At 39.2% G+C, this 12,632-nt stretch overlaps 1 protein-coding gene across 1 annotated transcript in view; it reads left to right on the forward strand.

Moving 5' to 3' along the window:
- The window catches only part of MTREX (Mtr4 exosome RNA helicase), a 100,831-nt gene that overhangs the window by 24,689 nt on the left and 63,510 nt on the right, over nt 1-12,632 (forward strand). The window contains exons 9-15 of the mRNA XM_084629347.1: nt 1,079-1,177; nt 2,541-2,643; nt 2,986-3,117; nt 4,501-4,580; nt 7,001-7,111; nt 10,665-10,766; nt 12,078-12,203. Coding sequence (XP_084485473.1) covers nt 1,079-1,177; nt 2,541-2,643; nt 2,986-3,117; nt 4,501-4,580; nt 7,001-7,111; nt 10,665-10,766; nt 12,078-12,203 — 753 coding nt within the window. The remainder of the gene's footprint in view (nt 1-1,078; nt 1,178-2,540; nt 2,644-2,985; nt 3,118-4,500; nt 4,581-7,000; nt 7,112-10,664; nt 10,767-12,077; nt 12,204-12,632) is intronic.

A 12,632-nucleotide genomic window follows, 5' to 3' on the forward strand; every position in this document is an offset into this window, starting at 1 on the left:
TCAGCATTTAAGTCAAGTCATAGGGTTTTTTTGTAACCATTAAATTGGAGTGAGACTTATTTACTGCTGTATCCCTCCAATAATTGAGGCTTCTACACTGAGCTTGTAATTGTGTGTTCCTGCAAAGTATTTGTATTATTTTTTTCTTCCCCAAGAGACGCTGGTAGTACAATATAAAGCTTCTTTTGGATAATATGTTTGAGGCCTAACTTTCCATCAGAGCTTGTCTACATGGCAAGTTACTATATGGCAAGCCAGGGTTTGAATCTTAATCCTGGGGGAATTCTGCACCCTGCAGAAAAATGGGGGAGCAAAGAAATCTGTGGGGAACACATGCCCCTTCCGTGGCAGCCTGGGCGCGTCTGCTTAGAGCAGCCGGCAGCTGAGAGTAGATCACCGCCGGGGGGGAGAGGCTGGCCGTGCATGTGTCCATGGAGACATGTTAAGGGGGTGAACGTGGGTGTGTGCCTGCATGCGAATGAGTGAGACAGACTCACTCTGGGCTTGCCTACGCTGGCAATTTACAGCGTTGCAACTTTCTTGTTCAGGGGTGTGAAAAAACACACCCCCTGAGCACAGAAAGTTTCAGCGCTATAAAGCGCCAGTGTAGTCAGTGCACCAGCGTTGGGAGCTACGCCCCTCGTGGAGGTGGGTTTTTTTAGAGCACTGGGAGACATCTCTCAGAGCACTCTGCCGTGACCACACAAGCCATGTTAAACCGCTGCCAGTGTAGGCTTGCCCTTAGAATAATGCTGCTTGAAGGTATAGTACACTGAGTTTACTCTGGGACTTTGACTGCACTATAGCAGTGTCCATATACAAGCTGGTGCACTGTAGAGTCACACCCTAACCTGCCACACAACAACTCTCAGTGCAGACAGTGATGTATGAGCCTCTAAAGCAAACATGGGTTTGCATTCCTGATTGTGCTCTAATAAGAGAAGTGTGACTGATCACAATCTTTTGTTGTTTTGGGATTTAAAATATTTTAAATGGTCAAGGGGTTATAATTATTGTTTGAATAAATACCATATTTATAATAGTGATGAAGTAAATTGTTTTGTTTCTCCCCTCCTAGCCTTGCCATGTGATTTACACAGATTATCGACCTACTCCTCTGCAACATTATATTTTCCCAGCAGGGGGGGATGGACTCCACCTTGTGGTTGATGAAAATGTAAGACCTAGTCAGTTTATTTGAAAGATTATTGTCTGTGCTTTCAATAATTATGAGACTGTCCTTTTTAAAATTTGGCTTTGAATTTCCTCCCTCCCATTAACTTGTGGCAAAAATTGTGACCACTAATTCAACCTATCCTACCCTGCTTGACAGACAAAATAGCTCTATGTGGGATAATATCTCTCTCGCTCTCTCTTTCATTTCATTTAAAAAACAAAAAAAAAAAACCTTCTGACCATGGTGCTCTGATTGCTGTTAAACATTACAGTGGTATGGAACACAGCAATTATTTTATTTAGTGTCCCAAAATTCAGGTGGGTATGATGTGCCACATTGAGGTGCTCAAGAGTTTGAGTAGGAACTTCCCCCTCTTGAGGCGCAGACTTGATTATCTCTGCAGTGTTTCCTTATTTTTCAACACTGTTTCTCCCCTGCATGTGAAAAAACAAAAATAAAAAGGACTCGTGATCCAGAAATACAAAATCTTAAAATACATATCTCATAGCTAGGGCCCTACCAAATTCATAGTCCATTTTGGTCAATTTCACAATCATAGGATTTTAAAAACTGTAAATTTCACAGTTTCAGATATTTAAATGGTAAATTTCACGGTGTTGTAATGGGGGGGCGGGATACCGAACCAAAAGGGGGTTATGGAGGTGTGTAACAAGGCTATTGTGGGGGGAGAGGGTCGCAGTATTGCCATCCTTACTTCTGCATTGTTACCTTCAGAGCTGGGCGCAGCCGGTGGACAGCTGCTGGCTGGGCACCTAGCTCTGAAGGTAGGGCTGCCTCCAGCAGCAGCGCAGAAGTAAGGGTGTAGCAATACCACACCGTGCCACCCTCATTTGTGCGCTGCTGCTGTCAGAGGTGCTGCCTTCAGAGCTGGACTTCCAGCCAGCAGCTGCCACTCTCTGGGCCACTCAGCTCTGTGAAATCTGGTCTCCTCTACAACAGCCAGATTTCAATGGTGGAGATCAGATTTCATGGCCGTGAATTTGGTAGGACCCTACTCATAGCAACTATTGTCACTGGGAGAAGGACTAGACTCAAATCAGGCTACTCATAATTCAAGGTCCAGCAGTTATGTCAGTATCCTAATACAGAGCCAAAAAGAGGCAGCATAGTATGCTGCTGCTTTGTTAATTTCTCTCTAAATTCATATCCTTGCATGCAAATGTGCTTCTACATTCCCCCAATAAAAGGGGTCACAGGCTGACTTATGGTAGTGTAAGTACTTTTTTTATAAATTTCAAATTTTTTTTGCTTTGTATTCTGACTTAAAATGTCTTATTTCTGGCCCATTATAAAGTTTTAATTGAGAGGTCAAATTGCTTACAAAAGTCACATTAATTTCTAGGGCGATTTCAGAGAAGATAACTTTAACACAGCAATGCAAGTACTTAGAGATGCAGGTGACTTAGCAAAAGGAGATCAGAAGGGCAGGAAAGGAGGAACAAAAGGTGAGTTTGAAACCTTGTATTTTAAAGTGGTTCTTATATAATACAAAGATGAATTAAGTTATTTTAAAACTGCAAACAAGAATGCTGTTAGTGCATGTGTCTAGATCAGTGGTTCCCAAACTTGTGCTGCCGCTTCCAGCAGCTTCCGTTGGCCTGGAGCAGCGAACCGCGGCCACTAGGAGCCGCGATCGGCCAAACCCGCGTACGTGGCAGGTAAACAAACCGGCCCGGCCTGCCAGGGGCTTTCCCTGCACAAGCGGCGGAACAAGTTTGGGACCCACTGGTCTAGATTAAGAGACTTTCTCCTAATGTAATTTCTAAAATAATGTTTTGTCTTTGCAGGACCATCAAATGTATTTAAGATAGTGAAGATGATCATGGAAAGGAATTTCCAGCCTGTAATTATATTCAGTTTCAGTAAGAAAGACTGTGAAGCCTATGCCCTTCAGATGACAAAATTAGACTTCAACACAGGTACAGATAAATAAGTTGTAGTGTGGTTTTATTTCTAAATGTAGGTTTGCATAAATTATGTGAGAGGCCTTTCTAGTCAGGTCTCTACTTTATTTCAGACTTTTGTATCTAATATGAAAAAAGTAAAGACTTACAATACATAGATATGGAAATGCAGAACTTTTCAGTTATATATAGTCTTAAAAAATTAGCTAATTGTAGTTGGAAATTGCTGGCATCACTAGAGGATCTAATGAGTGTACAATGTTGAGATGGCTTTTCATTCTGAACCTTAGATAGGGCGTAGGTACGTAATCACATGCTTGCCACCCAGTAATTCTATAGTACTCTAGTGCACTAACTGTGTAGACTCTCTGCTACTGTGTTCTGTTTCCTAGAGCACACTGATGTTCTATGGTTTGAATGAGCAGTACATCAGTGTGACCTAGGGAACTTTTAGTGCCCATTAGAGCAAGGCCTACCCAGGCAGTTAGTACGTGGCACACTGGAGCGCTGAAGATTTACATCCCAGTTTGCCATGAAGTAGGTGTTTGTGTAGACATGCCCTTAGTTTTACCTGCAGTGCATCTTGGAAAAGCAGTAATAGTACAGCTACTTTCAGAAACAGTTGCACAAGTTGAGAAAGGATTGGCCACGTGCCAAGTGGTTACCCACCTCCCTTCCCTGTCTTTTGAGTTATGAGTTTGGCATCTGAGTAATTTCTCAGAAGCAGAAAAATGTGTTTTTTGCTCACATAACAACTAAACTGATCTTCCTCAGCAGCTCAACAGTTCTCCCTCCCCTCCTTCATCCCCCCTCCTCCCCAAAAGAAAAAGCCCTCCAACATTTTATCTTAACTTGGGGAAAGAATAAGATGAATTTAAGACTTTTTGAGAATCTTAGGAGTAACTGTATATAGAGAGTTGTAAGAGAAGTCATTGTCGATTGTGAACTCTTCAGGGCAGGGACCTTGTCTACCTGTCAGACTGTCTTTGCACAATGCTGGCAGTGTAATTAATTGTAGCATTCACTGTCACATGCAGCGGGATATTTGTTCCCATAATCCACATGTACAACTATCAGACTGTAATCATTGCAATTAAAAATTCTCCCCTCTACATGTAAATAAAACATTTTTTTAATTAGTTTAAGTGTACAGCTGCATAATTATACCCTTTATCTTGGTACCTCATACATGTGTTTCAATTGTACAAGTAAGGTAACTTTAGGAGGTCACTTTCTTTAACTAGTTGAGTATGTATGTTGACTTCCTAACTTTCAGCATAACTATTTTAAAGGTTACATTATAAAAAGTAATCAGTTATATTTGACATGGTTTACAAAACGAACATGCTGGTATTTGCAGGAAAAATTTTGCTTATGTGTAGATGTTTCCATTTTTAGATGAAGAAAAAAAGATGGTTGAAGAAGTATTTAATAATGCAATTGACTGTCTGTCTGATGAAGACAAGAAACTTCCTCAGGTGAGTGTGGAGGTTGCTTAAGAATAATTTCAGTGAACATATACTAAAATTAATACCTGATATGCTACAGTGTATTTTAAATAAATATATGATGGATTGTTTATGAACCGTATTTTGAATAATGTCAGTAGATTGTTTTGATTGAAAGTGAGGGCTAAATTAAAACATAGAGGGTATAGATACTTTACTACTGTTTTGAACCATAGCTCTACTCAATTTTCTGGATAACTTTAAATGACTTATTTTTTAATAAAGTGTACATCTCCAAATAAGTGGAAAACTTCTTTTGGTTGAAAGTTGCTCAAATGTACTGACTGATATTGATTCTCTATTCTTTATGAAATTTTGCCTTGTCATTTTTTTTGTAAAGTCAAGTTAACAGAGCAGCTGCATGCCAATTTATAGGAGAATGGTTGCATCTTTACAATGGAAAAAATAGAAATAAATAAAAAAATAGTTTGCAGAATACTGAAAATGCAACACATTTGTAAATTACTAAAATTATGGATTAATTTTTTTTATTTTGCTCTATATGTACAACTTTTTCTCGTCCTGTTATTGATTAGCCTTTTGGAGAGTTTTGTTGTGATTCAGTGAAAGGTGGAAATTGCCACAGGAGTAGCAGCCCTTGTGCTTTTGGCCATACCTGTGTTAGGGAAAAAAACTCACCAGTGCTACCGCCGGTTCAGCTTCACTAATTGCAGGAATCTCTCCTAAAAGTTCCTAGCATAGACGAGGCCATTGAGGCAAAACAGGGAGCTTTTAAGTTCTGCCAGCCTCACTTTATGATGTCACTTCATGAGGCTCTGTTAAAAAAAAATCTTGGTAGATAACCGGTAAGCGTGCTCAGAAATTTTTCAATCACTAATACTTTTCTCTTTGTCAAAACCCGACTAAGCTGCTACTCTCCATTAAGGACTATTAGCATGCAAAGTTGCAGCTTTCAAAGTGGAGCTGTTTTGGAGTTAACTGCATGAGAACAGCTGACGGAAGAACAGGAAGACTGATTTTTTTTTTTTCCATTTCCTTTAACTTATATAATGACTTAATGCAGTTTACCCAGGTCTTAAAAAGAAAAAATTACTTGTTCTCAGACAGGCCATGGAAAGTTCAGCCTTTGAGTTTTTGTAAATGTTCAGAGCAGTTGAAAATCAGGATTCAGAATGAAAAAAATTGAAACTATTTTGCAATCTGGTGTGTTATATATAGTCTAGATATATACACACACAGATATAGATATATGAAGCTTTTAACAATGGAATCCTATTCATAGTATATGGGATAGGTTGATATTTTGCCTGTTATGGATAATTAAATCTAATCCTGAAAGAATACTTGGATCAGTTTTAACACTGAAACTGAACAAAACAAGTTCTAATTAACAAAGCTAACCAAGTGAGTATATGTTTATTTAAAAATAATTTTGGACTTTTAGATTCGATTAGAAGAATTTAAAGTGTTCAGAATTTGAACTATATAGTGTTTGCAAACAGAACATTCTGCTTTCACAGAACAAGATAATTCAAGACTATAAATTTATGATCAAATTGCAGCCAAACAAAACCACTTTTTAGGTGTATGAAGATATTGATTTTCCAAAAATGCCCTATGTGGGTAAGAAAAACTCTTAAGTAAACTTACAAATTTAAATATTCTCATTTTTAAAGTGACTTAGACCATGCTTAGCAGTAAGAAAATGCTGAGTTGTTATGAATATTGAACAAAGCTATGAGTGTTTGGAATGTTGACAAACTAAGGGATATGATTGGCTGAAATTGATGCAATGATTATGGTCTTCAAATTTGTTTTATTTGGAAGTCTGGATATATATGTTCATCAAGTCAGCAGTTCTATTTACCTTCTCCTTTGGAAGCAACAGGTAAAGTGCTGCTTGGGCATAATAGCAAGGTCAGGTTTGCTTCACTGGCTTAGGGAATATCTGTTTCCCCTGGCTGGGAGAGGAAATAATCAAAACATCCCATATTTTCTCATTCTACTTTCATAGATAAATGTATCACTTTCCACGGAGTGCTCAAGGGTCACAAGAAAGTAGAGATTTCTGTTTCTTTCCACTGTCACTTCTTATATGCTCTTTCACAGTGGATTTGGAAATTTTCCTGTTTAATTTTTAATGCTTGAATAGAACGCCTAGACGCTACTACGTCTTGTGGATCAGAGATTCCTCTTATATGTGATCTGAGGTGCTAGAACAAGTAGCCAAAACTGACCTCTGTCTTGGACCACTTTTTGTTGGGGGTGAATTTTTAATCAGTCAAAGTCTGTTTATCTGTTTGCATGTAAATTGTTGGATAACATGAAAACTATAAGAGCAAGCTGTTAAATGTTTTACATATAATTATTATCTTTTTGTTTAAAAGTATATCAAAATAGACATATTCACTTACCCTCTGTATTCACAGGTTGAGCATGTGCTTCCTCTTTTGAAGCGAGGAATTGGCATCCATCATGGTGGTTTGCTTCCTATTTTAAAGGAAACCATTGAAATTCTTTTTTCTGAAGGATTGATAAAGGTATGTAGTTCATACCTCTGTATTTAGGTACAAGTCTGTGTATTTTTCATAATCATTATTTTAGCTTTCACTACCTTGGAAATGTACAGTAGTACATTGTGGGGCAGTAGAACCTCAAAAATATGAACACTAGAGTTATGTACTTACCAGTCTAACGAACACCCTGTGAAACTGGAAGTCCTCAATCAGGCAGCACCGCAAACCAACCAAAAAAGCTGCTTGGTTCCCGGCTTCAGTGGAGGGAGGGGAAGGTGCGCTGTGGATTGGGACTTCAGCTCCACTCCTGGTTTCAGCTGGGGGCAGGGATCGGAGCTTTAGTTACAAGGGGAGCGCTAGTTTCAGCCCCAGAGAAGAAGGGCTTGTGAAGCTTACTATCTAGAGGTCTGTTTCTTCAAACACACATGCAACAGTTCTGGAAAGCTTGAGTTTTTCTACTAATTTCTACTAACACAATTGGCTTTTAGTTCCTTCCTCTGAGGCGCCACTTTATTTTTAAGTATTCATGACTAGATGACTCATTTTCCAGTGAGAACAAACATATCAGGCTTCTCACTATGTGCCTTTTTTCCACCTTAGAAACACTTTTCCCAAGCACCAGCTGTTCCTTAAGGGAGCTGGGCGTGGAGGAGGGAGGGCACCTAAATGAAAAGTCAGTGTATTTACCAGTGTTCTGTTGCTTTAGGTATCTTTTTATTTGGGTGCTTTATAGCTCCAATTGTAACAGTTCAATATTTTTTTTAAAAAATGCAAAAAATAAATTACATGTTCAATATGAGAATTGCAGTAAATTATAGAATTTCATCTATATAAATTTTTCCCATTTCCTGTCCTGTACTTCCCAAAGCGGTAACAATTCAGGGAATCTAGCTTCAGAAGAACTTTTTTTTTAATTCTCTATTATGAGCCTCCATCTGCTACTATAGTAGTACACAAACTCCAAACACAAAAAACTGCTGTGTAGACAAAACCCCAGACTGAGTGCAGCCAGTTGCCAAACCCTCCATTCTGTTCTAGAATGAGTAAGGGTATGTCTAGTCTAGAGTTCTTGCTCCTCTTGTAATTTGAATTGATTACCAATTAACTCACATTACCTAAAAGAGAAAAGGTGGGTGAAGAAATCTCTTTTATTGGACCAACTTCTGTTGGTGGAAGGGACAAACTTTCAAGCTTCACAGAACTCTTTTTCAGGTCTGGAGAAGGAAACTAGAGTGTTGAAGCTAAATATAAGAAGGGATAGATTGTTCTCAAAGGAAAAGTGCATAACATCTTTAAAAGACAAGCTGGTAACTTATATTCATAACTGTGCTGGACACTAAAAACCATGGACTTAATAGAGACTGGTTTTATGGCGCATTTCAACAACTTGTAACACACTGACGGGGTCATGACTCACCATCACTGGCGCCTCCTGCTGGTTGCTCTGGGAATTAGCTCTTGTCCCCTGCAGAGCACCCTCTGCACGTGGTTTCACCTGTTGTCTGCTCTGTTGATTCGGGAACCGCCTTGCTCCCTGCTTGGCGATATCCACTTCAGGACACTGCCCTCAGGGGCAAGTTGCAGTGTGTCTTGGCCACACTCCTCTGTGGCCAGGTGCAGTGCAAGGGGGAAAGTGGGGGGGGGTGGACCCAGGCCCACCCGCTACTCTGGGTCCTGGCCAGAGACCCTCTAGCGGAAGCCTCTCTCTACCCTCCTTCTCTCCCCTCTTGTCTGCCTGTCTTCCCTGGGCCACTTCCCCTTTGGCCCTGTGCACCTTCTTGACCCTTTTTAACAGGGGCTGCAGCCTGGCAGGTAACTGGGCCAGAGCTCGCCTCTGCTTCTCCAAGCCTGCCCAGCACTGCTCTGTCCAAGGTGCTACCTCCTTACTTCAGAGCCAGTCCTCCTCCCTCGCTAGTCAGGGAGAGACCACCTTCTCCTCTGCTACACAGCCCTTATATAGGGCCCAGCTTGGCCCTGCTCAGCTGCCTCTTCCTTTGCCCTGATTGGCTCTCCACAGGCCTTTGCTGATTGGCTGCTGGTCTGTGCAGCCTCTCTGGCCTGTTCCAGCCCTCTTTCTCATGGGGTGGGGCCGGTGCCCCACCACACATACCTTGCTTCCTACTAACCCTCCATTGTCCTACAACTGGAGAAGTATTAATTGCCCACTTCATTTTAAGTGGTCTCCTACAAGTTTGAATCCCTTATGCTTAACAATCTGTCCCATCTTGTATTTAGCTTACACACTCTAGTTTCCTAGACTCTCATATTCTGGGACCAACACATCTACAACAACATTGCAAACAAATTATTTAACGCCTTTGTAGATGCTAATCTATATACTCCACACATATCCTAGGTTTATCCTAGGCAGAATTCTGCTCTCAGTATTCACAAAAAGAAAAGGAGTACTTGTGGCACCTAAGTGAGCTGTAGCTCACGAAAGCTTATGCTCAAATAAATTGGTTAGTCTCTAAGGTGCCACAAGTACTCCTTTTCTTTTTGCGAATACAGACTAACACGGCTGCTACTCTGAAACCTTCTCTCAGTATTGTGATTTAGTTAAAATAAAAGCCTTAAAAATGAACAGTAAGTGCTTTCAAGAAATGAAATCAGTCGCTGTTACTGTGGGGTGGGGAGTTGAAACATTCCCAGCAGGACACACAACCATATACCCACGTAATATAATTTATTGTTGTTATGAGAACACTGTCCTGAAAGCTGGTTGCAGGATTGCTTGTAATTCACTAACACTCTTTATTTTTCATGACTAAAATATCATTGCTGACTTTGTAGGCGGGGGTAAATAGTGTTTTAAAACTCTGAAAATAATTTTTTCATAGAATTGGCTTGATCTGCAATAATTTTGGCTTACCGTCTTTGATGTGATAAAGTTCTAAAGATAACAAAAATATTTTTTATGAGAAAGGTGGAAGAAATAATTGTGCTCTATTCTTTATAGATGTATGTCTTTCCCTTTTTTCCCCACAATTCGTCTTTTTATGAGCTCCTTCACTGTATATTTAAATTCTCAGCTTGATCAGGAGATGAAATGTAAAGAGACCTTCCTGATGCATTAATCTAAACAAAAAAACATGTGAGCTAAGGTAACAAAATGATCGCAGAATCTGGGCCAAAACTATAAGGCTCACTATCAAAATAGTTAAAAATGGTCACTAACTTCACTGTTTTCAGTATTTAATGCAAAACTCACCTCTTAGACTTTTGCTATCTGTCCATTTTTCACATGCCCACATAAACATATAACTATAAACTAGTTAATACGTTTCTTCTGTTGAGGGAAATAGTGGGGAGAGATTGTTCTTGTTCCAGTTTTTAGTATTTGGGGTGTACCCATATTGGGGGGCGGAAGTATTATAAGTACCTAGATATTGGCAACATTTTATCTAATGTCATGCATAGTTCAGGTAAATAAGTGTTTGCAGTTTCAGACATGTATTGTACATTTAAATCTGATATAAAATGTGGAAAAGTCTTAAGTAGCTGCTTCTTATAGTTTAAATGTTATAAAGTTACAAATTCTTATTTTGTTGTCTAATACTGTTGTCTATTTATTTAGGCCTTATTTGCAACTGAGACCTTTGCTATGGGAATTAATATGCCAGCCAGGACAGTGCTGTTCACAAGTGCCCGTAAATTTGATGGGAAAGATTTCAGATGGGTAAGTGCGATTCAATATGCAGGGATGAATAATTGTGAGTTTAGTTGTTTAAATTCATATAGAAGATAGTTCTGAGAAATGAATTTGTTTTGGAGACACTTTATCCACTGCAGTAAAAATATTTACTTCAAAGCTCTTACTTCATTCAAAATCAGAATCAATGTAATTTTTAAATAATGTGCAATTCATATTAAAATGTTCAAATCTGTAACTGCCCTCTTTTAAAATTCTAGGTTCATTATAGAGTATGCATAAAGACACACTTTATTTTAATAAAAATAGTAGAAGGACACCCAAACACAGGCTAGATCTATATGTCTAAAAAATTTGAAAGATTCTACACAACCTCTTCGCAATTCTGAAACCATGTTTCCTGTCAGAATCTTTCCCAACAAACCATTTATTGTTCCCCTTTCATATGAAAAACCTGGGAAAGTAGTTTTCCAGTGACTAATGCAAAACCCAATACTCACTAGGCACTAGGTGACACTCTCCACTACAGTTTCTGAGTTGATCGAGATGGAAATACAGCGCTTGCTGTTATCAGCATACAGAGGACACTGGAATTCATACTTTTTCACTAACCTCTTCCTCCCGCAGCAATCTCATGATACATTAGATGCAGCCCCCCGCCCCCAACAAACAAACAAACCCCAGTGATGTCTAAGGACTTGCCAATGTTAGGATACTCAAGAATGTTTTTCCAAATTAACTAAAGGTGTTAATTAAAAGTTGATTAGATAAACTGTATTAAACCTCTGTGTGGATGTTCTCATTCAGAATTAAAGTGGTCTTAATTGTATTTAGTTTAAAATAAACCAGATTAAGGCCACTTTAATTCTGAATGAGAGCATCCACACAGAGGTTTAATACAATTTATCTAATCCACTTTTAGTTCACACCTTCAGTTAATTTGGAAAATGTACCTGAGTTTCCCGGTATAGACAAGCCCCTTAGTGCTTCAGGGCTTGTGTACATGGCCTCACAGTGTGGACTGCGGGAGGGGTAATTGCAGTATGCACTAAAATGTTGAGCCGCATTTACAGCGCGCCACTTTACTGCATGCTGCAGCTCACATCCTTCTCCCCTGAGAGTCTGTACTGCGGGGCTGTATAGACAAGCCCTTAGTCATGGACCTGTGGCTTTGTGAATTGTATGGTTACTTTAACTCCATGAAAAGGTCACATCTGTTATACCACCCTTTGGTATTTTTTAATGCAATTTTCAGTCACTGTAACATGCAATGGGATCAATGTGCCGCTGTCGCTTAAATTACAGCAAAAGTTAGAGGTTTTTTTGTTCTACTTCTAGATCTCCTCAGGTGAATATATTCAGATGTCTGGTCGTGCAGGACGTCGAGGTATGGATGACAGAGGAATAGTAATTCTTATGGTGGATGAGAAGATGAGCCCAACAATTGGCAAACAGCTTCTTAAGGTATGCTGAAGACTATGATTATTTAAATACAAGGAATGTGAAAGGTGAATGGAATTAAATCTGATGCATTTGAAAAGTTTTCTTCATGAAATTCTCACTTTAACTCTTCAAATTCACTGGTGGCACGGAGGAACTCTGGAGCATCTAATCCCATATAGGTAATACAAGAAGTGATTGGTTTATGAGGGAAGTGTTTTGTGAGACTGCATATTGGGAGTATGACAGGAATAAGTTCAATATTGCAGAAGTCACATCTGAAACATTATTCATTTTCATATTTACTCCTGGGGGGATTCTGCACCAAAAAATTAAAAATCTTTTGCTAAAAAGTTAAAAATTCTGCAAAATTCTACAGATGTTGTTTGTCAAAATAATGCCGTATAATGACACCAGTTTCAATTGTTTTGGTAAGTTATTTAAACTGCAATA

This window comes from Lepidochelys olivacea (genome assembly GCF_965140295.1).
Source record: "Lepidochelys olivacea isolate rLepOli2 genome assembly, chromosome: 5".
NCBI classification, from domain to species: domain Eukaryota; kingdom Metazoa; phylum Chordata; order Testudines; family Cheloniidae; genus Lepidochelys; species Lepidochelys olivacea.